Source organism: Diadema antillarum, unplaced genomic scaffold (genome assembly GCF_040938485.1).
Source record: "Diadema antillarum isolate AM-2024a unplaced genomic scaffold, OU_Dant_1.0 seq00000704_RagTag, whole genome shotgun sequence".
Lineage (NCBI taxonomy): Eukaryota > Metazoa > Echinodermata > Echinoidea > Diadematoida > Diadematidae > Diadema > Diadema antillarum.
Window position 1 is genome coordinate 356813 of NW_027271609.1, and position 26368 is coordinate 383180.

At 42.0% G+C, this 26368-nt stretch overlaps 3 protein-coding genes across 3 annotated transcripts in view; 1 reads left to right on the forward strand and 2 right to left on the reverse strand.

Annotated features, from left to right (window-relative positions):
- LOC139737761 (roundabout homolog 1-like) overlaps positions 1 to 26368 on the forward strand; it is a 71599-nt gene that overhangs the window by 41733 nt on the left and 3498 nt on the right. The window contains exons 10-27 of the mRNA XM_071648435.1: positions 2432 to 2591; positions 4042 to 4169; positions 4993 to 5190; positions 5457 to 5669; positions 6314 to 6420; positions 7364 to 7580; positions 8140 to 8261; positions 8842 to 9067; positions 9367 to 9669; positions 10774 to 10947; positions 12126 to 12156; positions 12689 to 12948; positions 16404 to 16479; positions 17017 to 17206; positions 17764 to 17944; positions 18817 to 18879; positions 19302 to 19931; positions 20722 to 20796. Coding sequence (XP_071504536.1) covers positions 2432 to 2591; positions 4042 to 4169; positions 4993 to 5190; positions 5457 to 5669; positions 6314 to 6420; positions 7364 to 7580; positions 8140 to 8261; positions 8842 to 9067; positions 9367 to 9669; positions 10774 to 10947; positions 12126 to 12156; positions 12689 to 12948; positions 16404 to 16479; positions 17017 to 17206; positions 17764 to 17944; positions 18817 to 18879; positions 19302 to 19931; positions 20722 to 20796 — 3354 coding nt within the window. The remainder of the gene's footprint in view (positions 1 to 2431; positions 2592 to 4041; positions 4170 to 4992; positions 5191 to 5456; positions 5670 to 6313; positions 6421 to 7363; positions 7581 to 8139; positions 8262 to 8841; positions 9068 to 9366; positions 9670 to 10773; positions 10948 to 12125; positions 12157 to 12688; positions 12949 to 16403; positions 16480 to 17016; positions 17207 to 17763; positions 17945 to 18816; positions 18880 to 19301; positions 19932 to 20721; positions 20797 to 26368) is intronic.
- Positions 21485 to 24485, reverse strand: LOC139737777 (uncharacterized). The gene has a single exon (XM_071648450.1). The coding sequence runs from the start codon at positions 22563 to 22565 to the stop codon at positions 21555 to 21557; it is 1011 nt and encodes a 336-aa protein (XP_071504551.1). The 5' UTR covers positions 22566 to 24485; the 3' UTR covers positions 21485 to 21554.
- LOC139737776 (uncharacterized) lies at positions 22421 to 25971 on the reverse strand. Its single transcript, XM_071648449.1, has 2 exons — positions 24476 to 25971; positions 22421 to 22556 (listed from the first exon to the last, which is right to left on the reverse strand). The coding sequence occupies exon 1, from the start codon at positions 25810 to 25812 to the stop codon at positions 24481 to 24483; it is 1332 nt and encodes a 443-aa protein (XP_071504550.1). The 5' UTR covers positions 25813 to 25971; the 3' UTR covers positions 22421 to 22556; positions 24476 to 24480.

Consider the following 26368-nt stretch of genomic DNA (forward strand, 5'->3'; position numbering starts at 1 on the left):
TTCTTCTCTGATATCAACTTCATTTCTTGAAGGCAAACCAAGCGATTTGATTCCTCCTTCAATGCTCAAGGGCGGACTGACGTATGGTGATTGCCGTAGCTGTCATGGTATATATTTTCCCGCTGACGTCTTTGTTTCCCAATGAAAGGACAAGTAAAAGTGACATTTTCGTATATATCTTTGCCGTGAAACGGAGTGAGCTTGAAAAAGTTCACATCCCATGGTCTCCTAATGATTATGGAGGAAAGGTTGGTCTGGCATCTGGTTATTCTTGGTCTTGAGACTTGTCAGTTTTATTTACTAAGACATTCAATTTGTTTTTCCTATCCCTAAAGAATAAATGACCTGTAGAGGTTTCTCAAAATTCTCCTAGATTCATTTTGCCGTGGTTGTGGGGGCAGAAATTGCTTCTGCTTTGGCAGACCCATTGTAGATGAAAGACAAGGTGGTATTCTCAAAGCTGCCAAACGAACTGGTTGCAGCCAGGCTGAACTTTGTGAGACTTTCTTAGATGGCTGCTCTCTTGCTTGTAAAATAGTTTGTAGAACTCAACGGCCAATCTTGACAGTCTCGGGAACAAATTGTAAGAATTCCCAAGTGGCGGAAGCACCATCTGTCGACATGAATGCCGACATGCTTGCCTCATATAGAAGACAGGAAACAAAATCTGTAGCTGTTATTTTTTTTAATATAAATCACTATTTTGGGGGTTTATTCCCCACCCCCAGCTAGAATGATAATTTTTTACATGGCCTTGTGTCTGTGAAAATTTGAGTGTTGCAAAATTTGCCTTTGGAAAAACAAAATGTAAAGACTTCAGGATATGACTTTCTATTTGCAATCAACTACTGGAGACCACCTTACAGAGTTTGCCTACAACATTTGAGCTCTGCTTCAAGGAAATGCTGGTTTAATATTTGTCAGTTTTTGTTATGACTTATTGAAAACGACAGTGCAGCACTGATGCTATGTGGAGTGGCCGGTATCTTGATTAAGAGAAATGTCATTTCGATGTGGCATTTTGACGCTTGAACAGAAGCCTGGGAGCATGCATTTGTTTTAATCCCTTTCATTATCAAAAGAGAACTTTTGATTGGTTGATTGGTAGTTGTCATGGAAGTATCACACACACAAACACACACTCACACACACTACTCACACCACATGACTACTAAGCATTCCAAGAGCACACATGCAATTAAACTGAACTTTGCACTGGATGTTAACTCCCCACTCTGATTTGATCATCTTTAACTGGTCAGAGAGGAGCTTAGTGTTAAACTAAGAGGGACAAATTCAAACTTTTCCATACTTTCCTTCAAAACACTTGTCAGATTTTGTTTGTGTTTGCCATGTTTGTTGCTCTGTGCTCACTTGATGTTCTTGTCTGTGGATATATGTTCAAAGAATTGATGATGTAAGTGTGGGTTTTACACCGTTTCTTTAAGTAAGATGTTGTTGGCAACCCTCGATTTCTAATTTTACTGCTTAGTCAGTCTGTGCTCTTTGTTGTGCAAAGTCCTAGTAAAGTTTTTTGGTGACAGAATTTTTGAATTTTTGGTGGATTTGGGCTGAGATTTGCTCTAAACAAATATAATAGTTATTCATTGTGAGTTTCTGATGTCAGCAAAGCTCCCAGAAATTGTATGCCTTCAAAAGCGTTTTAAACATTTGAGTAGAGGCAAGGAGATGATAATGATGATGATGACAATGTGGGGACCATGCATTAGTACCTGTGGTGTTCGTGTTAGTATGCCTTCGAAGCGAGATTTGAATCCGAGGCATCTGTTTCTTCAATGTAGACCACAAACCACAGAACCTCGATACCTCACTTCTAACTGGCAGGAAGCCACTCTTGACAATAAGACTGAAGTGCTCATTATTACATTTTTGTTTAACCTTCCCATGTCAAGTTTTGAAGCATAGTTTGTAAAGCCTTCTTACACTGTAAGTGCAAGAAATGTACAGCTGCATGAGGGAATTGTGTGTTTGCAGAAATGTTGCATAATTGTAGTTTTGAAGTGGATGCATTACTGTAAAAGTGGAAATTTTTGCAGTGTTGAAATTTTCGCGCATTTGGCGCAACCAGAAACCAGCGCGAAAATAAAAGCACGCGAATGATTTTTCTTGCCATATGTTCCCATACTTACTGTCTTGATTCTGCGGAATTAAAATCATGCAAAACTCTTCTTACCGGGCCGAGCACGAAAAATTAGTCGCGCGAAAATATCCACTTTTACAGTACTTTGTTGTTCGTGCAGATATATTGACTGTTACATTATGGGAAAAGAGAACTGCTTGAGAGTTATTTTATGAGTCTTCCGTTTTCATGAGCTATTCACATTTTCTGAAGTTGACAAAATGAAAATTAATCTCTCTAACCTTTCCTCTCTGGTTCTCTGCCCCCCCCCCCCCCACCTGCCCAATCCAGATGAGTCCATGGCCCCGCCCCCCATCCTGCGATACGGGCCGGCCAATCAGACGCTGGTCGTGGGCTCTGTGGCCACCTTCCTGTGCCGTTCGGCCGGCAATCCCACCCCGACCATCGACTGGACTAAGGATGGTAACACCATTTCCTACAGCAGCTCCAGGTAAGACAAAACAGTCACGGGTGGAGGATCACCGTAAGCTTGAGATTATATGTTCCTTCCATCATATTTCTCACATTTATTCGTAATGGACCTAAGCTTTGGTTCTGTCATTTACTCACAAGTAGCCTTGTGATGTTGATTCCCCCCGACAACGTTACATTTAGTTTTGTAGCAATACATTTTTCTTCAACCCGTTGAGGACGGACTGATTTTGCTACAACATGCATTTCCCATGGACACCTGCCCGAGTATACTCCGGACTCGTCCTCAACGGGTTAATAAATGTTTTAAATTGTTATCTGATGATTTTTTTTTAATGCTTTTGCCCAGTGATATGTATTTATACCCCCGCCAAACGAAGTTTGAAGGGGGTATATAGGAATCAGCGGACGGTCGGTCGGGCGGTCGGTCGGGCGGTCGGTCGGTCGGGCGGTCGGGCGGTCGGTCGGGCGTGCCTTGGGTTGTAGATGTGCAAGACATATTTTTTGACAGTACCTAAAAGTACGTTGCCATGGTAACGGCATATTATGGGCAAAAATGGGTACAAATCTTGCGTCGCGAACTCCTCCCACAGTTTTTGATCAATTTTTATGAAATTAGGTACAGATGTTCATCTGAATATGTTAATGTGCAAGACACATATTTCCGCAGTGGCAAAAAGTGCGTTGCCATGGTAACGGCATGTTATTGGTAAAATATAGGGCAAAATGCTTCATGGCAAAACTGCTTCATCAGTGTTCTTCCAATTCTCATGGAATTCATATTGAATGTTTGTCTTAGGATATAGGTCAGCATGACACATTCTTGACAGTGACAAAAAGTATGTTGCCATGGTAACAGCTCACATATTATTAGCCAAAATGATGGAAAATTTTGTGTTGCAAACTACTTCCTCAGTTTTTGCCCAATTTCCATGAAACTTGGTACAGATGTGTGCCTTTGGTTGTAGATTTATTTTGTTTTGCTGTGAATTATGAGAATAAATTCAATTCAATTTAAGTCAATATGTGTTTCATCAGATTATCTTCTTTGAAAACAATATTCTGACATTTTAGTGGTCTCTTTTTTTTTTGGGGGGGGGGGGAGGGATCTGGTCTTTGGTACTGATATTTGGTTTTGCCTGTCTCATATGTTCACTCTTGCATAAGTCAGCATGCTAGAAAACTTGCTCATGTCAATGGTCTCGATCCAGCATTCATCGATATGGTATTCTAACCATTTCAGAGTATGTTTGTGTGCTATAGCACAACTCATCATCAGTAAAAACTAAATCTGTCATATATATATGTATATATATATATATATATATATATATATATATATATATATATATATATATAAGCATTCCTCATTCATTGTTAAGCAACTGTGCTGCATATATCATATTTGTGAACTTTGTGTGTCAGTTTAAATAGCTTAACTTGTCTTCTGCTCGAAATCTTCCCCGCAGAATTTCGCAGCAGCCCGACGGGACGTTACAGATCACCGGAGTGGAGAGCGGCGACAGCGGCCTGTATACGTGCATCGCCACGAACAGCAGCGGAGAGACAAGCCGCTCGGCAACCCTACTGGTCATAGGTGTGTTTTGTGCATTACATTTCTTTCATTCGTACTTTTGTTTGTGTAGTGATATTCCATTTTTGAAATGGAGGATAAAATGTAACTCCTTATTTTGCAATTCATTTATTGTTGTTGTTTACTTGATAGTCTACAGGGAGAATGTAACTTGTCTATAGATGGCAGATGTTAGACTGTGTTGACAAAAGTTATGAAGAGTTGGAATCATATCAAGGGCAGTAAGATGATTCCAGTAGAAATAAGTCCCCTCTGCTTCTGCTGCATTATGGGTAAAGGGGAAGGAATAACGAATGTAGTTCCTGTGATATAAATTTCATGCGAGATTTGTGGATGTATGTATATATTGATTTGGATGCATGTACTATTCCCTGAGAAGTTTTCTCTTTTTCTTTTTCTTTTTCTTTTTCTTTTTCTTTTTTCTTTTTTTTTTTTGGGGGGGGGGGGAGCGGTGCAGCTGATGTAAATTCACAAGTGGGTTTGGTGTCCTTTTTGTATACATCCATCATCAACCAATCCCACTTCTTTCAGTATTTTTTCTGAAATGCTTCAAGTCTAATTTGGCATAACTATATTGGGGGGAAAAGGTTTTATATATATCATACTTAGATGAAATGAAAATGTATATGTAAATTATATGTACATGCTTGTCTCATATGACTTCATGTTGAACTCTTTGTGGTCAATTCTCCTTCGCACCCTGCCCGTTGTTAAAACTGATCTGTCCATTAAGGCTTCTGTTAATGTTTATTGCTTTGAATAACTGCTGTAGAGGGGCTTGAATGTATTTCGGTAGTGACTTTCCCCGTTCTGTTTGAATCCAAAGATGAGGAGACGGCGGAACACCCCGTCGTAACTGCGCCCAGCACCAACGAGCTCCCCAACGCCCCCTCCCAGCCCAGCCTGGTCAACGCCACACAATCCTCCATCCAGCTGCGGTGGTCCCCGCCAATCGCCAACCGGTCACCGCCGGTCATCGGCTACCAGGTCGAGTACTATCGGCTGGAGCAAACGAACGGCGCTGGTAAGCCATCCCCCTATTTGGTGCCAGGGTGGTCATGAAGATTTTCAGTAGATACTGTACATGAAAGGCCTTTGCTTTCACAAGAGACTGACTTATTCTGAGCAAATGAGCTAATTTCTGTCACCGGTGAGACCCATAGTGAAGAATGAAACTTTGAAAAGAAGTGATGTTTGTGCTCATTGCCATGGAGACGCTTCCTATGGCAACATTTCTTGTAGCACCAAGTTTGATGCGATCATCTCTCCTCCTCCTCCTTCCCCCTCCAGGCTGGACCGTTGCCGCCACCAACATCCAGGGAGAGGGCGTGACCCTAAACCACCTCATCCCGGCAACATCCTACATGGTTGTCGTCAGGGCGATCAACTCCAACGGCCTTGGTCTGCCCAGTCCCATCTCGGAGACCTTCTCCACACAAGGTAACCTCCCCCTCCTTCTCCTCCTTCTCCCTTCTCGCTCTTGTGTCTCGACATCCCTGTACTGTTTCATGGTTCTCCATGTATATCAGAGCAGCCATATTTTCTCTCTGTTTAAGGGCAACTTTTTACTTAGTGCTTACTCCACAAATCCATCATATCCTGGGGGAATTTTGCTACGATTATTTTATAGTCATCAGTAAATTGGCAAGTCTGACTTTTGCTGCGTATCTTTATTGAAGAAAGATTACATGGAGTTGATCATTACTAAATTGGCAACTTTGACCTTTGCTGCATATCTTTAATAGTCTTGTATTGGATAAAGATTACATAGAACTGGTCATTGCTTGTGCAGATCTAATTTCTCAAATAGAAGATATGCAGCAACAGTTAGAGTTGCCAATTTAGCGATGACCAATTCTATGTTTACAACTCTAACTGTTGCTGCATATTTTCTATTGGAGAAATCAGATCTGCACAAGTCAGAAGGTAATAAAAAAAAACCCATAAAATTGCCAATTTGAGAAACACAATCTCTAATTTTCTAGAATAAAATGGCAATTAAAAAATCAGTTAAAAGGGTAGCGATGATGACAATAATTTACAACGAGGTTGCAACACGTTCTACTGTTGAACAATCATGTTATCCTCATTTTGAACCAATTTGTGCACCTGTTTGCTAGCATGCTTTGAAAAATTTTTGTTCACAGATGATAGGGTCACGGAAGAATGTCAGTCCGATGTCCTGAGCTCCACGACAGTTGAAATCACTGCAATCACAGCCCTTAGTCCCTCAGCCATCAAAGTCACGTGGCAGGTAGGCTTACCTTTGTTGATGTCAAGCAGTGATCTATGTACTTGAACATGTATTCCAAAAGAAGAAAAAAAAAGTGTTATGCAATTTACTAGTGATTTTTTTATGCCTCCGCAACGAAGTGGCCGGAGTCATTATGTTTTCGGGTCGTCCGTCCGTCCGTCCGTCCGTCCGTCCGTCCGTCCTGAAACTGTCATCACACATTGTCAAGACATTGTACTATAGACCTATTAGGAGAACCATGCATTATGACGGAGGCATATCAATCGCCGTAGCGATATATCTAGTTTTTTTTACCAAGAGCCTTGAAATGGCCGATGTGTGATAAGGATTTTTTTTCTGATTGTATGAAAAATGGAATTATGAAAATGCAAAATACACTTAAGATGTGAACATACATGTACTTCTTATGGTTTCTTTGGTTCAGAGAGTGTTGGTTTGACACAAATTCATTCCTATAACAGAGGCCCTTCTTTGTTAATTAAAAGCTGGCAGTGTTTTAAAAAATAGCCAGTGTCAAACTTTGCCATTGATATAGTTAACTGGTCGAAATTAATGTGTCTCATGAAGCTCTATCAGTTAGACACCCCTTTCTGGCTGCATAGACATGTTGGAAATATAGAACTATAGAAAGGCATATATATATATATATATATATATATATATATATATATATATATATATATACAGAAATATATAATGTCTAGATGTGATATAACATTATGGTCATGACAAATTATATCAATGTGGCATATTTACTGATTAGTTTGTCACCATAGTATACTTTTAGGATGAAATATTGATTTGATTCTGTCACTTCAGGCATAATCAAGAATAAAAAAGCAAGGTAGAAATTGTGTCTCAGTAAATTAATTTTCGTTAATGGTACTACGTTGTAGTCTCACAGATGAAATTAAAATATGTATGTTTATTTCATCTTTACAAGGCCACCCAGAATGAGGACCAGATCAGCAGCTACCAGGTGCGATACCGGCTGTCCAGCGGCGCCGAAGGTGCCTTGGTGCAGTCGGTGGAGGGCATGACCTCCACCATCATCACGGGGCTGGACGCCGGCACCGACTACACCGTCTCTGTGCGCCCACAAGTCTGTCGTCGGGCGGGGCCGGAGTCGCCGGCCATGGCTGCAAGGACGTTGGAAGAAGGTAAATTACCATTCTCTTCTCTTATTTGTTTCATTTTTTTTGCAACACCCAACAATTTAAAGAAGATCTTATCTTTGGCACCCCTGGAACACTGTTGCTGGATCATACTTGGTGTTTACAAAGCATTTTTTTGCCATATTCTTACTTATTTAATGCTTTATGCAGGGGCAGATCCAGGAATTCCGTAAAAGGGAGGCGCCTTTACAAAATTAAAGGGAGTGTGCACACCCCCCCCCCCCCCATTTTTTCTTTTTATTTCTTCTGTTTTATCAAAAAATAAAGAGGGGTGCGCGCCCGGTGCACCCCCCTCTGGATCCACCACTGCTTTATGTCATGTCAGAGAGCCGCCAAGCCTCCGTGATTATGCAAGAGGGCCCCTGAAAATATCAACATCTCATCATATCCTTATCATAAAAATGTCAAGTGTCTCCCCTATGAGGGAATTATCTTTTCTCTGATCAGGCTTTGGACAATTTTGATGGATGGAAGTATGTAGGAATGATATATTGACATACGATGACGCTTTTTACCATCAACAAACTTGTCTGTCCTCCACCAGGCGAGGGCCCGCTCTGTCGGCCGGGAGACAGCCGCTACATGCAGAACAAGCTGGATGGCAGCGCCATCGCCATCTCGAGTGCTGTGGCCCTGGGACCCAATGCCATACAGGTCCGGTGGGAGGTAAGTGCAGATGAATATATTTATTTATTACCTCACTGGTTCACACCTGGTAGGGCATCCATGACTCTCCGTGTGCATGATGTACACCTTTTAAGATCGTGTGGGAGGGGAGTGCCAATCAACAAAACGATGGACAAGTGTTGGAAATCCCTCAACAACCACATGTTTCTTCCTGTGTGATATTTCCTTTTCTTTGACTGGGTATTCAGGAGATAGTAGTGATAACATTGATGGTAGAATTTGCCATAAACTCATTTACATATAAGACATGTTAGATGAATAGAGACAGAGCTGGAGCCTACTATGACTCTTAAAGACAGAAAATTATATTGTTATGATCATTCATAGAGTATTGATTTACCCGAGGTGACATTTTGTGAAGCCAAATTGAACGTATGCTACTAAAGAAAAGTCAAAACTTGAAGTCCGGCATTGTTTCTCTTCACTGCTGTATTGAGACATATTTTTCGTTTCGTAAATTGATTTTGAAACATTCCAATCAAACTAGAAATTTGAGAGTAATCAAAAGACATTGTAAGCAGTCTATTTTTATTATTTCACTCTGGCTCAAAACAATCAGATCCGACAGCATGCAACCCAGTACGTAGAGGGATTGCACATAAAGTATCGCCAGATTGGCGCCGCTCCGGCCGCGTACTTCATCGAGACGATCACCAATCCCGAATCAACGTTCGCCCTGAACGGTCTATCGGCGTGGACGGAGTACGCCATCAGTGTCCAACCATTCAACGGCCTCTACTGTGGTATCCTGAGTGAAGAGACCATCGCCAGAACGGGCGCCGACAGTAAGTTGTAGAAGAAATTGTGCAACAATTTTTTTCTCTCTCCAAAAAAATTGGTTAAATGCTTAGTATCAGTTGCTAATCACCTCTCGATATTATGTACCCGTATCAGATATGTGATACTTGTTTATTTAGAAAACCAAACATGTTGGCCTTCCTACAAATATTGTTATTGACTGTAGAAGATCAGAGGTATTTATAGTTAGTTTCACAATAGATGAGTATTTTTCTGTTGTGTCAGGGAATGCTATTAAAAGCAGAAGGTAGTGTATTGATTGTTGTATTTTGTTCTCTTATTTCAGTTCCTCGAGCCCCGCCCCAGAGCGTTGTCGCCCGTAGCAATGGTTCCAGCGCCATCATCGTCTCCTGGCGTGCCCCGCCCAAGGAGCGGGTACACGGCTACATTGCCGGCTACCACGTCTCGTGCCGCGGCAACAGGACCTCGCAGCAACGCAACCGCACTATCCAGGGCAACACAACCTTCTCCAGCCGCATCAGCGGCCTGGAGGCTGGGAAGGTCTATCGCGTCCTGGTGTCCGCCTACACCACGGCCGGCATGGGACCTTCCAGCTCCGTGGTTGTCGTGGCGCTGCCAGCAACTCTGGGTACATTTTTTGTTCAATCATCCCACCTATACATTCAAACAATATTAGGGATGTATGTTGTTTGCCCTACATACCATTCTTATGTAGCTGGGACTGGGCAATAGATTGTTACTCCCCATCTCCGAATTCAAAAAAGAGAAAGAAAAGATAACTTTAGAATAATATTGTATCAGGGAAATTAACCTCCAAGGACAATTACCTCCCCCCCCCCGGCTAAATACTGATTAGTGATAAGGTTAGAGTAAAGATTAGGGTTAGGGTTAGATTTAGGGTTCTGAGTTTGGGTAAGGGTTAGGATAAGGTTCAGGATTAGGATTAAGATTAGGGTCAGTGGGAGGGTTCGGGGTAATTGCCCAGGGGGTAGTTGCCCTAGACCCATGTGACAATATCAACTGTATTGGTAATTTTCCATTCACAGAGCTACCAAATATTCCTGCATCTGCAGGGCGGGGCTCCCTGAAAACTTTTGTATAATTTATCATCCCTGGAGTAGATAATATCAGAATCTGCCAGATTCGGGAATCGTTTCTGCCCATTGAGATGCATGGAAAGAACACACTAGTAATTCCCTGGTTGCTTGTTTGGAATCACCTTGAAATATAGGGGACGCTGATGGCAGCCATGTATTCAAGATTTGTGATGCTGACTGTGACATCATACAGAATACAGTGTAAATTGATTCATCATCAGTCTACGTGTGTATATTGTCTACGATGTATTTTAAGAAGAGAAGTCTTGAGGGCAGGATTGGAACCTTTGACCTCCTGATCTCCGGACAGGCGTCTTATCCATTACACCACCAAGCTTCTGCCCGACAGCCAGTGCTGGTGCTTAAGTCCTTGTAGTTTGCTGCGGGTACTACGTCATTATTCAAATTCACGAAATGCATGCCCATGATTTCTTTTGTCATTGCAACTACCTAGAACACTGATTAATTCAGTGCTCATTTACGTCAATGTAGGACGATTTGTTAATCAGTTGCAATGAAAACAACTCGACGGAAGAATGTCATAAATTGGAAAGAAAAGTCTTCTTCTATTTGAATGTTGATAGTCACATCTCTTATCTTTCTTCCTCTTTCTCTCTCTCTCTTTCTCTCTAAAGTTGCCGTTGTGCCGGGAAGTGGAGACGGGATCGACACCACCAACAGGGGCGGCGTGACGGACGAGCCGTGGTTCTACGGGATCATCGCCGGATTCGTCATGATGATCCTGCTCGTGCTTGTGGCCTTCGTGCTGCGACGACGCAAGCTGAAGCACGCCGCCAATCTAACCAAGAGTGAGTCCATTTGAAGGTTTATGTTTTGTTTTGTTTTCTGGTATGGATTTGTCAAAATTGATTATGAATGATAATGGTGACGATTATAATGATAACAGTAATACAAATTGTTATAATGATAATACACATGCTAATGTAATTGTAATTATTGTTGCTAGTCCCTTAGCCAAAGGGATGCCTCAGGATTTATCTCTTCTGTACTGGTAGCTCCTTTTCCACCACGCCATGTACCTTGAAGGATTCAAGAAATACTCTTGCTTCGATGCCGCAAATCAAACCTGCACCCGCATTAGTAGGCCGACTTGAAAATAACTATCTCGCCACCGCTTGGGATAGCATTAAAGCATTGCTGACACTTAACAGTGCACATGTGTGAAATGTTACAGCAACAGCTTCCCGCTGGAAAACTTATGAGAATACACCGTGGTAGAGAGAAGAAGTGTCTTGTGCAAAGTCGCACTCTAGTGTTGCTGACTGAGAAAACAATTACATTGAGTAGCCACGTTTTACTACCAGCAACTTGCTCGAGCTACTGTATTTAGAGTTCACTCTCTCTCTTTCCAGTCATTTGATATGAGATAATTTGATATCTTATTGGTTCCTGTTTTTCCTCAAATCAGGCTTCAACTTGACAGTTAAGTTTTTTTTTTTTTTTTTTTTTTTTTTTTTTTTGGGGGGGGGGGGTTTGCAATTACTGCAACACAGCATTGACCTTCAGTGAAGTGATAATAATGACTTGCAACAAACAAGAGAGGAAAACAGCAGAAAATGCATAAAGACAACTTCTTCAGATTTTAAGGTTGATGTTCTGAGCCTTTTTTTTCTTTCTTGCTATTATACCTTATTGGAGAGTGCCTCCCTTTTGAAATACAAATAGTTTTACCGGAAGAGTTTCGCGATATGTGAACGAATATTTGAGTCATCATATTCATGGTAGTATCTTGGCTTGTGCTCAGTTTATGACTGTCATTTTATAAGACCACTGCAAATTCCCGGGATGAGACGAATAACCATGTTTTCCGTTCTATCTCTCTTTTACTTCATTTTTTCTCGTAACTGTCTCTCTCCTTTCTCGTTCTTCTAACCTCCCTGCCATTCTCTCTTCCTTCTCTCTATCTCCCTCTCTCCATCTCTTTCTCCTCCTTTCTTTCTCCCGCTCCCTCTCTCTCTTGACTTAGATCCGCTAGGTCTGGAAGGAGCCACACACATGTAAGTCCTGGCACTTTTAAGTTTAGACTACATTCCTTCGAACATCCTCATTCGTATGCAAAGCCACATTGAATGATGTTGTTTCCATGGGTACAACCACAGAAATGCATATTAGGAGGTTCAGTCTTGCCATAATGACATGAGAATTCCTAAACAGAGGCTAAGGAAGCATGCCCATCGAAAGTGTTGCAGAATTTGTATTAGAACAAGCAACATCTGTTTTACTGCTATGTCATTCTGCAGAATAATGTTCATTGATTTCTTCTTAGTGAGTGTGTGGTACAATAATTAAAGCAATATGGAAACCATGTGAAATTTTGCAGTGATATGGGTTCTGAATGAAGAGTAATAATGTGATGTTGTTGCCATGGTAACTGTGCCCTCTTAGCTGAGGGAGCCACAAAACATGTGTTGATGTGATTGGTATTACAGATATATCAGCAGTGTAAATTGATATGTAGCATGAAGCTGGTTCCCAGGACTGTTGATGGACATGTTTGGTCACTCGTGAGTGGTTTGTTCCGTTCCGCAGGACGTCACTGACCAGTCAGTACGACGGCCAGCCCACCAGCAACGGCCACCCGAGCTGGCCGCCCGACCAGACGTGGCGCAGCAACAACTCGTCCGAGTGCCAGTCTTCCAGTCTCCATGGTAACGGCTCGGCCGCCGCGGTCACCACCTTTGCCCCGCCCCCTAACGGCTCGCTCCGCAGCGTGCTGGGCAAGAACCAATACCTGCAACCCCATCACAGCGGGGCAACTAGCCCCGCTTACTGGCTGCTAGAGGCTTACGGTGCGCTAACACTCACACTCACTCACTAACCCCTCACCCTCCTTTTCCACAGCTTTCTACAGTTCCCCCTTTCAAGAGAGAACGAGAGATAGAGAGATAAACTTATAGAGAAAAAAGAGATAGATATAAGAATACCACGTTTATATATTACATAGGCTTTGTAGAAAGTAGGCATCAAAATGAACTCGAACTTCTCAGTTCAACCCACCAAAATCTCTTCCGAAGTTATATGACTGTATGAATTTCAAGATATTTACTAATGACCTTAGGTGTTTGCACAAGGTAAAGATTTGGCTGAGTTTTGATATTGGTAAAATCATTCTCATTAAGTAAGATTCAAGTTAGAAAAAAAGCATACACACTCCAATCTTTTTTTTTTTATAACAAAAACAGGAATTACCCTAAAATCTCCCTGAAAAATAACTTTTATCTTGAGAAACTGGTAATTGACAATTGCAAGTCTGTTCAATATGATTTTTTTTTTTATTCATGGCCCGAATTCCTTAGACTAGCATATATAAGTATTTCAAATTGAAGTGACCAAAATCATGTATCAATTTCAGGTAAATTAAAAGAGATAATATAAATACTTGAGGAAGATATGTGCTGCTTTCTCTCTTGAAGGAGGGATGCAAGTTTTCACTCAACACCTGAATTTTATCTAAAAAGCATCCGTTTATATACCTCTGCTCAAAGGGTGAGGGAGGCATTTTAAAGGGTTTTAAAAAAACACAGGTTTTAAGGCAGATGGAGATAAAAAGAGCAAAAAGAAAGAAGTACCAAGCAATGCTTTGTAGCAGACCATTTAGTGGATCTTCTGTGACGCATCGCAATTCTGATAAGTACTGCAAACGATAATATGATACCAGTGCGAGTGAAGACCTGTTCCAACTTTCTCTTTACCTGTGAATCTCTTATTTCTTGTACTTTCTGCTCTTGCTTTGTGTTTGATATTCAAGACTAGATTGATTTGAAAACGGTGCTTTATTCTTCTCTTACAAGTGTGGGCATTCGTCCATTCTTTGACTTAATGATCAGATAGGATTGATACATTTTTTATATATTTTGAGATATATTTATTTCTAAGGAAACCACACCCAAATTGCGTGATTTGATTTCAATCAATTTGTTTTACATGAGTTCTATTAAATAGGAAGCAATAGATGGTTAATAGTAGGCAAACAGACCAAGGAACTAAGGGACCAATTATTTCTGTAGAACTAGGCAATGAGTGGGAAGCGCCTTGCCTAGGGGCACAACTGCTGCCACCAGGGGACTTGAACCCGGGACCTTGTGATTGATAGTCTGTGGGCTTACCCACTGAGCCTCAACACCTCTTACTTGTTTCGAGTAAAAATTTGATTATTTTGGATGGAAATTGTGTCAGATGACGATTAAAAGTGATATGCAGCAGAGGTGTTCATTATTCAAAAGTCACTTAACAGCAAAGCAAGAATGGATATCAATTATACTTTTGGTGCATCATGTCAGTTTTTTCGGCTCTGTCAATTTTCTTGTCATTACATAATTCATAAATAATATATAGATACATTCCAATCACTACATCAAATCACTCTATACTTTCTTGTTCTTTATTTTACCAATCTGAACATTGTTTAATTTGTATATTTTTGTCCCAAGAAACAAATTAATGCTGATGAATAGATACATGTACACGCCAAGATTTGAATTTAATCTAAACAGAACTAAATGTGTTAAACACAATTGAAGATCATTATTTATATCAACATTTCTCACTATTCAGCCAGATTTCTTCTTTCATCTGTTCACACAGCGGGCATTCACTCACCATTTTACCATATGCATTACTCAAATCTAGTGATGGTGTACTTTTCTGACAAATATATTGAAGTTGCCATAGTGGTTTTTTTTTTCCTTCCATTTGCTCTCAGCATATATGCTTAACGCTCACACCCCATTACAACACTGTTCACTGGATAACACTAGTATCCCATTCTCCATGCACCCATCACTAAAAGAGAATATAGAAATTTGGTATTCTTTCTCTTGCAACCACACGAGGGCGCCCCACTCTTTCAAGCCCTCTTCATATCACATGACTTTTCCTCCAAACACTGCTCCACTCTGTAGAAGCCAACATTTCTATGCAACACTCACTCATCGGCGCAAATCTTTTCATGCAGGTGGTTGCCATCACAGCACCCAAAGATTTCTCCCCCCTAAATTCCTAACAGCAGCAATTTCATCTGAAAAATTACAATGCTTTAAAAATGAAAAAAGAATGGGATGATGCATACAATTTGCAGACTAATAAAATTGCTCCTTCCTCCTTTTTTCTCTGCAGAACCGAAGCAAACACACTTAAGTCAATATTTCGTTTGAAGTTTTTGTCTGTTTTCCGTTATTAATCTCGCTCTGTGTGTGTATTGCCGACCTAATCAAATCCCCCCCCCCCCCCCATTCAAAATTGCAAAGGGATGAATGCGCCTTTAATGTGTTTCAAAGAATTTTGTGTGCTGTTTGACTTACAAAAGGCAAAATGTGGACCAGTCCCGCACTAATTACATTAAAATTAAAAAAAAATAAATAAAAAAATGGAAAATGCATGTGCCTTTCAGCAGTGGTGCATGGATTTGTAAAAACATAAATTACTGCAAAATAGGGTTAAAAAAAACTTGCAAGTTTGTAGATTTATGATTTAATGTGTGAGTTTTTACAGCAGTTTGAGTTGAAAGTTGATGACATCGCACGTTCAGTGTGTGTGCAATCAGTGTTATTTTTTTCTTCCTGGCCAGTTTTCAGCAACACTAATGGTTTTTCTCCTGATGCATGTATACCAGTGTGCAACAGCATCTTAACCTATGTTCTTTTCAAACAAGAATGGTATCGAGTCAAAAACATACTACAGTGAGAAATTGAACAAGGGTATTTCACTCTATGATGGCCCTTAGTCAATATCGAAGTAGTTTCAACTTCTCTCACATTTGTTACACAAGTGAAGAGGTTTGAATGCTGAAAAGCAACAAAAAAGTGGATGTGTTTTTCAAAAAGTGAACCCTTCATTCAGAATAGAGATTTTCTATGAAAATTCTTCCAGAATGAATGCCCCCGTATTCAGCAAAACAAAAACAAACAAAAAGGAATGAATAAAAAAAAAAAGAGAGAGATACTATTGTACTATTATACTATTGTAAAAGTGGAGTAAAATAACAAAACATATATATCGCAGTAATCAAGACTGGATTAATTAAGCTAGTTTCAAAAATCAGCCGAAAAAAGGAGAATACTGTAGTTTGCCACCTTTGTTTTAGATTAAATGTTTATGACTTTTATTGATACAAAGTTTGGTTTGATAACATTTATGCCATGTTTGTATGATTCAGAATGGTATTGGTGAGTAAAATGAAGTCATTTATAAATGGATGACATTAACATGAAACAAATATATACTTCTTTTCTTTTTGTGAATGCAGAATCCAAAGATCACCTGCAGATGACCCAGGGTGAAAAGCAGGACATGAGCACCTGTAAAAGTGACCAGTACAACAGGTGAGCGGAGTGACCATTAGTCTTTTGTTCTGGGGTATTTTTATTTCTTTTCTTTTTTTCGTGTGCATGTGTAAACAGATATTAGCTGTGGCAATGAAGTTGAGTCACGGTTTTGAAAGGATTCTGTAGTGCAGAACATCTATTCTGCTGTAAAATCGACAGCGCAACTTGTTATGCTTGAAGTATAGATGGCATTTAAAGATGGACATTTTAGACCCTTTGTGAAATCTGCTCTCACAGTATGACCATCTGCATTTTCATTGAAGTTCTTACAATTCACACCAACATTTCTTTAGAAACAGGTTGTACAGAACAGAAAGAAGAGAAGTTTTACAAAATTTTGCTCTGTCACTTTGTTATGCAAATATTGTCACTGCAACTTTCTCTTTTTCACTTTTAGTCTAGGCTCACTTCAATTCCTGCTAATTCGCAGGCATGTGATCATAATGAATTAATTTTAGAATGTACAGCTTGTGTGATATCATATAATGCAAGTATTCATGTAAATGAAAGTCTGTCGTTTCCGTCCCGCTCCAGAAATAACGTGCCAGTGTACGCAGTGGTCGACAATGAATCCGAAGATGACGACGAAAGTCCGTCCTGCCCACACATGGCGCACACCCTGCCCCTGAACCAGTGCACCCACATGTTGCCGGAACACTGCCAGTCGCTTCCCCCTCACATGGCGGAGCCCTACGCCTCTACCACCTTGGTCCTTCCTCCAAACGTAAGTTCTACGATATGCTTCACCAGTAAGACTTGCATCATTCATTGTCGGCAAATGTTTGCGACATGGCGCTAGGGACATTTTGAGCTGGCTGTCGCTATGAGGGTTGAAACCTTGCCAAACTGCAGTTTGATGATCTCAATTCACCATGAATACACCGCTCCCATACCCCTGATAGTGCCATTTTTGTCCCTTTTCAAACCATAACCTGTCCCAGTATTTGCCGCCCTTATCGTCTTTTCCATACCCTCCAGCCAAAAAGAAATTACAGAAATCCCTGTATGTATGTATGTGTGTGTGTGTGTTTAATGAGTCTCAAAGATTATTTTCATGTGTTTTTTGACAGCCAATGTTATATTCAAATGAAATGAGAAATTGGCAGGAAGCTAGAGTACTACCATATCTTCTTCCACGTATGTTATGCTATCAAATTTACATGTACATTGTATATATTTGAGAACTTTTACAATAAAATACCTCTCCAAAGATGGCAAACATATGAAGTATGTGTTTCTAACCTTTTCTCATTGCTCTGCTGCCCTCTATTGCCAATGTAGATCAGAGAGTATATGGCAGCACAGAGGCAGAACTGCAGCGACACCAGCTCGGGCTCGGCCTCAGGGTCCATTACGTACCCCTTGCCCTCCTCAGCGGGCCAGCTGAAGGGGCGCAAGAAATCCGGCAAGAAAGGGCGGCAGGGCGACATGGACGGCGTGCCCCCTCTGCCTCCTCAGAGAGGTAAGAAGTCCCACCCCTCTGTTACCCCTTTGCCCCCTCCTCTCCCCTCCCAGATCCTCAGTCCCAATCTCAGCACCCGAGAGTGTGTGGAAGTAGATAATGATGCCTTCCTTTGAGGGTCTCTACTTCAAACACTTATCTAATTTCAGGAGCATTTGTAAATCTGAAATTGAGCCATAATCCTCCTGCCTGAGGTATACAAGTACTTGATACTCCAATTTCTTTCCTTTGGTAAATTAGGTTGTGTTGGCTATCAGTGCTTATTACCCCCCCCCCCCCCCCCCCCCCCCCCCATAAAACTGTGGACAGGACATTGAGGGGCTCTGAAGTTAGGTCAGTTTGGAGTGGCTTGAAATCATGAAGATTACAACTTTGACGATGATGACAAAACAATGGTGGCTGGGAAAATGATTAGGGAGGATAGTTGTGATAAAGATTAAAGTTATGATGATGATGATGATAATGAAGTGATCAAGATATGATGATGTCAGTGAGAAAAATGACTACCATGATGATAATGATGATGAAATTGATGATAATGATGATGATATTGATGATTATGGTGGTGATGGTGATGTTGATAATGATGATGATGGTGGTGATGATGATGGTGATGACGGTGGTGATGATGATGATGATGATATTGATTATGATGATGATGATAATATTGATTATGATGATGGTGATGATGATGATAATATTGATTATGATGATGATGATATTGATTATGATGATGATAAGCAATAGGCTGAGAGGTGATGCTAAGCACATCCTCTGAATCTCAGTGATGAGATGTGTTCAACCAAAAATCATTTCAATGTTACCACACACTTTTATAATTTGCAATTATGATGCTTTTCTCCCCATACCAGATGGCTCCCATTTATGTGCAGACTGCCAGAGTGGGCTCAGTGACTCTGGAACAAGTTCACAAGGTTTGTCCTTTCAAAAGTTAGACCAAAATCTTGCCAAATTTTAATGTAAAAGACAACTTAAAGGTGAGATGTTGCCTCAGTAGGTGAATAATTCTACTACATTACACAGATCCATGAAAGAAAAATTGAATGCATCATGGAGCGATATTCAAGTTGAACAGAGACAAGATATTATATTCCTCCCTAGTTCTGGAACCAAAACCGTACAATTCTTTTGAGGCAGACTCTTTAATTAGAGCATTTGGCAAAAGTTTTTCTTTCAATAGGCAAAGCAAGTGCTAGTTTTATTTTTCATTTATTTCAGAGGTGACATTACTTTCAAATGTGAAACAAAGCGAGGTAGATGATTGGTATGTCATCAGAAATGTTTTGGAATCAATGAGTTATGCAAGGTGTTTCTTCCTATTGTCTCTGTCATACAGGGAGCAGAAGAAAACCTAAAGTACGTCCAGGGGTAGGGGGAAAGTACCCCTCCAGTAACTGGACCGAGTTCTTGCCCCCTCCCCCGGAGGAGCCACCGATGGGGGCAGACCCGTCCACCATGCAATTACAGGACTCTATCAGCAAGCCCAAGCCCCTGCCGCCCTGCAATGGCCACCCCACCTTCGTCCCCATTCAGCCCGCCCTGATGAGCAGCGGGGGGCATCCGCCCACCCACCAACACGCTCCGGCTCTGCCGATGAGGCAGCATCCGCAACAACTGTCGTACCCGTACACGGCGCCGTTCACACACCCACACACGGTCCAGTCCAACGGGCTTCCGCACACCCTCCCCGTGGTCTCCCGCGGCGACGACCAGCTGCTGGGGCAGCACCCCATGGGCGTGGCCACCACGCTGCCCCAGCGGGGGCTCATGAACGGACAGTACCCGCCCATGAGCGGGGTGCAGGGGGTGCAGCCGCTCGCCCCCCACCAGGTGTTTGAGGACCCGCGGCACGAGCAGCTGGGACGTGAGCTACTTGAGTTCAACGATGATCTCATGTCGCAGAGCGAGGCGATGTCGGACAATGAGGAGGCCCAGCCAATGCTCCCCAGGATAGGAGGGAACACCGGTAAGTTTGTCATCCCCCTCATCACCTCCCGACCACCACCTGATACTGGTGTTTCTGTCTCTGTGCCAGCATGACTTGGCCATACACCACCCTTTTGAGAAATAACCTCCACACATATGCCAGAAGCAGAACCTCGCACAGCATAACATTTGAAGCCAGCCACACACTATGCGATCAGACCGGTCATACGACTCTTGCCAGGTTCTAGTCGTGCAACTGGGTCTTGGTGGCAGTTGCAGAGATTTGACATGTCAAATTTTCATGACTGGTCATGGGCTTTCAGCCAATCACAATACAGTAAAATGCAAGCATATGCAGTGTGCACTGCGTGCACTTCTATATCCTTTGGTATGGATGTACTGAAGTCAAAACGGTCATAAGCCTAGTTGTGTAGTATGATCGTATGGTGTGCGGTATCCATTGTGCGATCGGTCTTATAGTGTAGTGTGTAGCGGGCTTTACTATCATCATCATTAAACTCCTTCCAAAGAAAACTCTGTGGAGTGATTATCTAATTTGATAAATGCATGGGTGTGAATGATCATTTGAAGAAGTCACTAGTAAGTTACCTGGAAGCAATAATGAATGCAGATCCTATAAAACTGTAACTACAATGTAAATTGAGTTGTCAAAACTTTTACATATAATAAACATTTAGACAAAGACCATCAAAGCTCCTCAGCATGCTTGAGCTAAAATTGCATGAAACTTATGTCATGTTTTTCCTTTGTAAGTGAAGAACAGAGTTTCAGTGATATAATACCTCTTTCCTATCTTACTGCCTTTTCAGGTCTGCAAGACCAATCGCCCAAGTTAATACCAGATGATCTAGAGACGGATTTAGAAACGTCAAGTAATTGTACAGGTAAAATTCTTTAAGTCCCAGTCTGCCCTCTCTTGTCTCCATTTTTCTTTTCTTCTTCTTCTTCTTCTTCTTCTTCTTCTTCTTCTTCTTCTTCTTCTTCTTCTTCTTCTTCTTCTTCTTCTTCTTCTTCTTCTTCTTCTTCTTCTTCTTCTTCTTCTTCTTCTTCTTCTTCTTCTTCTTCTTCTTCTTCTTCTTCTTCTTCTTCTTCTTCTTCTTCTTCTTCTTCTTCTTCTTCTTCTGCCCAAGCCTCATGAGACATCATCAGGACTAAAAAAACACAAACAAACAAAATAGAAAATTAAATGAAAAACATTGAAATTTAATTTGTATTTTATGAGTAATGGGAGGATAGAGAATTCAGCCATTGGCTGCGTATTAGCCATTGGCTGAATTTGCGTAATATGAGAGGCCGTTCCGCGCGCAATCGCCATCTTTAAAAGCTGATGACTACTGTGAAAAAATATTTCGAGATAAAATAGATCTTGTATAAGCCACATTTAAGGCTGTTCAGAGTAAGGGAGGGAGCGGAGGGTGCTGAATTCTCTATCCTCCCATTACTCATAAAATACAAATTAAATTTCAATGTTTTTCATTTAATTTTCTATTTTATCTCGTAATGTACGGTAGAGAATTCAGCCATTGGCTGCGTATTAGCCATTGGCTGAATTTGCGTAATATGAGACTTCAAAGATTTTCACAGTAGTCATTTTTCACAGAATATATTGTCAGAGAAAGTTTTTGGGCAACTTTACCTATGTTTACAGGACTGAATCTTGTCCCTTCCTAGAGGTCTGTTGTCCCAGAACTGCTTGTCCAAAAGATGTTGCCTGGGATGCCGGTTTCAGGTAAAAATTCCTGAACGTGGATTCATTTTTCCACCCAGCATGCTTGAGAATGTCTGCTATTGGAAAATGATTCCTCTTGGCAGATGAGGTTGCCGCCGATCTCGTTGAATGTGCTTTGAAGAGATCGGTGTCGATACCTGATGCTCTCAACACAGTTTTTATCCATCGAGCGATGGTTTGCTTTGATGCCTTCCCATGGGGTTGCTTGTAGGTGACAAATAGTGCATTCACCTCCTTCCTCAATGTGCTTGTTCTGTTAATGTATTCTTTAACATAGTGTACAACACAGAGTTTCTTATCCTCGGGAAAGGCTTTTAGTGTTACTTTCACTCCCACATTCCCAGGTTGACTCTGCTTTATCAAATCAGCCACTGCTATTTCCACACAATCTTTGGACGCCTTCACATTGTCAAGGGTTAGGTATGAAAGTGTTTGCACTCTTTGGGCAGAAGTCAACGCTAGTAAAAAACATACTTTGTGTGTCAGTTGACACAGCGAAATCTTATGAGCTGGAGTTACTTGTCTGAGGTAGCTCAGCACCTTGCCCACATCCCATATGAAGCTGTATCTCGGAGTGGGTGGTCGGAGATTAAAAATGCCCCTGAAGTACCGGCAAATCCAAGGATGTGTAGAAATGGTGTATTTCTCGTCCCGTAGAAGAACAACTGATGCTAGTGCGCTCCTTGATGTATTCAAGGTGCTGTAGCTTGCTCCATTTTTGTACATAGAATTAAAAAACGCAAACAAATTTCCCACCTTCGTATGGGTCCAACATAAGTGACGCTCATGACAAAACCTTTGCCACTTCCTAATATACACCATATACTGCTCCTTGGTGGATTTCCTCCAAGACGCTGCCATTATATCAGCAGTCTCCTCCGTCAGTCCTTGAGCTATGAAATGTTTGCTCCAACCCTGCAACATAAGAGGGAGAGATGTGTAAGTGGATGGGGTCTACCTGTAATGGGTTGGGTTAACAACTGGTGTTTTCGCAATACCCAGGGCTCCTCCAATAGCATGTTACGTAGTACGGTATACCAGGGCTGTGTTGGCCAATTTGGCACTATCAAAATTCCCCTAGCGCCATCTTGTCTGATTTTTTGGAGACACTTTGCAACCAAGCTAAATGGGGGAAACGCATAAAATACTAGGGGTCCCCAGTCAATAGTGAATGCGTCTACTGCCCATGCCTCTGGATCTGGTCTCCAGGAGACGTATGTTGGGAGCTGGGCATTCAGTCTGGTGGCAAAAAGGTCTACATTTGGTAACCCATACCTCTGCACTATCTCATTGAATATTGTCTTGTCTAGCATCCATTCTATATTGTCATTGAATTTCCTTGACATCGTATCAGCTTCTGTGTTCTTAGAGCCTGCCAAGTGAGATGCTGTTATCCAAATTTGTCGTCTACTGCACCAATCCCAAATTTGCAACGCCATTTCGTTACATGCTTCAGACTTGACGCCGCCCATGTTATTCAAGTATGTCACCGCTGTGGTGTTGTCTAATCTCAACAGTATATGTGCATCTCTGACATTTGAACAGAAGCTTTTGAGTCCCAAACCGGCTGCTAGCATTTCCAGATAGTTTATTTCATTACCTGCTGCTCTTGCTAATTCTTGAGCATTCCATCTACCCCCTGTCTTGGATTGCAGGTCTGTGGCACCCCAACCTTGTCCACTAGCATCTGTTCTTATTTCTTTTGATACTTTCCCTGGGTACAGGGGTTTAGACACGAGATGTGCATGGGATGACCACCAAACTAGTTCCGCCTTGGCTCTATTTGATAGGCTCATATGTCTATCGAAATGTCCTTTCTGTTTTCTCAGGGCTCTGATTTTTTCCCTTTCCAGCTGCCTGTAATGCAAGGGGCCGTACTGAGATGCTGGTAAGGCAGCCACAATCTTCCCAATGACTTTAGCTACCTCCCGGATACTAGGTTTGTTATTAGCAAGCAAGGATCGACATGCATCTTGAATGTCATTGCTTTTACTGGCTGGGAGGGTGATTCTCATTTCAGATGTATTTAAATGGAAACCCAGAAATTCAATCTCACGGGATGGTTCAAGTACCGATTTCTCTGAGTGAATAATGAACCCTAGACTAGTCAAAAGGTCAGTGGTGGCTTGCACTGCTGAGCGAGTGTCTGCTTTATTGTTCCCAATTATCAGTGTGTCGTCCAAGTACGACAAAACTGTGTGCCCCTGTTGTCTTAGTAAGGCAAGCACTGGTTTCAGTATTTTGGTGAACAGTCTTGGGGCGGAAGATAAGCCATTTGGCAAAGCTTTGAACTGCCACAATTGGTTTCTCCATACGAAGCGGAGATATTTACGAGAGTCTAAGTGAATGGGAATTGTGTAGTATGCATCACGGAGGTCTACTGAAGCCATATAACACCCTTTTGAGAGGAGTAGAATACCAGATTGAATATTATCCATTTTAAAGTGTTGGTACTGAACACTTTTGTTGAGTTCGGACAGGTCAAGAATTAATCGAACTCCTCCGTTCTTTTTTGGTCTCGTGAAAACCTCTGAAATAAATTCCCCTTCTTCATGGGCACATTTTTCAATGACCTGTTTTTCTTCCAGAACAAGAATCTCATGGTCAATCTTGGCTGTTTCTTCAGCATTCCGCTTGTAAGAACGCAGAGGTTTTTCTCGAGAAGGGGGAAATTTTTCTGGGTCAAATTCTATTGTATAGCCTTGAACTGCTTGAATAATGTGTGAGTCTCTCGTGATATTTTCCCAAGCAGGGAAAAATGGCTTCAGACGACCTCCGACGACAGCTGGTGTTGTAACTAGATCGTTGTCTATGTTGTGTTCATAGTCACCTACCTGTTCTATTTCCTCCCCTGGCTTTGGCTCTGCCTGTGGTAGGTTGGCTGCTTGTTGCCACCCTCCCTTGCTGCTGTCGGTGTGTAAGTGTGAGGAGGATCTCGAGGTCTCCCCCTCCAAGCCTTCCCTAAAAAAGGCTGTGCAGATGAACCGGCCATGGGGTTGGAATGTGATGTTCGGCGGTCATAACCCCTCCCCAACGGGCGGGTGAACCCAGTCGACGTGTATTGACGGCGAGATGTCACATCCGGTTTCTTGTACGGCTGGAACCGTGATTGCTCTCGTGTGAAGCGTGATTTCATCATGCCTGACATTGTTTTCCTTTGTTCTTGGATCTCTTTCACTTGGCGCCCCAGGTCATCTCCAAACAAGTACTTTGTCACTTTGTGAGAGGGCTTGCACAGGTGGTGGAAATTTGAGTTCATGTCAGGCTTTATGCTGTCCTTTCTCATGCAGTTGAGGGAGAAGTTTGCATCGCAGAGAAAAGCCATAGCATCCTGCTGAGCTTCAGACAAAGTTGCTGGAAGGGTACGAGCAAACGCGTTTATCCCTTTCAAGAGGGATGATTGGATCATTTGTAGTTTCAGATCCCTGTGTCTCGTCCCCGTCGAGATGTTCTCCCAGATAGTGCTGTTCACTTTAGGGGTTTCTAGACATGTGCAGTTAGATGGGCAGGGGTAGCGAGTTGCTGCTTCGTCGAGAGATTTCTGGTCAAGTTTTTGTCCCATCATATACACAATGGTGTCCGCGACATCCTCATCTAGTGGTTCCCCTATCCCGGACGGAGCCACGAATTTCTGAGCCATTCGTGGTATCTTGAATTCTGGCCGTTTGTCTTTATCTGCCTCCTGTAGGCCTACGTCCGAAAACAAGCTGACCGCGTCATCGCGGTTTGCCGATAGGAAATCAGCCACGCTGCGATTATCCGCCAATTCTATGACGGGTGGTGAGCTGCTTCCCCTTTGTGTGTCGCAGTCGCCATATTCACTAAAACAATCCCGCGGCGTGTTGGCATGTTGTTCTCCATGATGAGGAGTACTCAAAGTCTCGATCATTTTTTCGAACATTGACTCGAGTTTCCCAATGCGGGACATAACCTCCGTGCTATTTTCCGCTGTAGTCACAGTCGGGTTGGGAGCGGTAGCAGCTGGTGCGGGCGGGTTCGGCTGTGCCTTCCCCGAAGCCGCGGGGCGGGATGCCTTAGGCCTCCCGCCGCTAGACAGAGTTTTGCCTGCAGCCTTCTTCTTTGCTGCCGGAGCTGGGCTGGCCTTAGGCTCACACAGCTCGGTATCTTTTTTGGCTTTTGCCTTCTCCGATTTGTCAGCTGGTTCATCCATGCTGAGAACGATAATCACGCTTGTAAGAGAGCACGAATTCAGTTCCGTATTTCCGCAGATTTCGATGATATTTTCCGATTTTTCGGTCAGATAAAAATCGCTTCGCGATCGAACATTGCGCTGGAACGAAGATGGCGATTGCGCGCGGAACGGCCTCTCATATTACGCAAATTCAGCCAATGGCTAATACGCAGCCAATGGCTGAATTCTCTACCGTACATTACGAGATAAAACAAACAAACAAGACAGCTCATCGCCATCAATAGCTTGCAGAGCCAGCAAAATCTTCTTTCCAATATTTCGAGATAGGTTTATGGTAACATATTGCATTAGTTATCTGTATCAGGAATTCTGCTATGATTGTCTATGATTTAAAAAACAGAAATTACAACTTTTTTTTCCCCAAAGTACACAAATTCTTTGACAAGTTTGCTGCACACACAATTTTCTTGAGGTTTGCACAGTTTGTCTCTGTTCGATGTGATGGTACAGTTGTCTGTTTTGGTCACTGGTTTTCAAAGCCAAAGTAGGAATAGCTCATTCTGCAAAAGGAGAA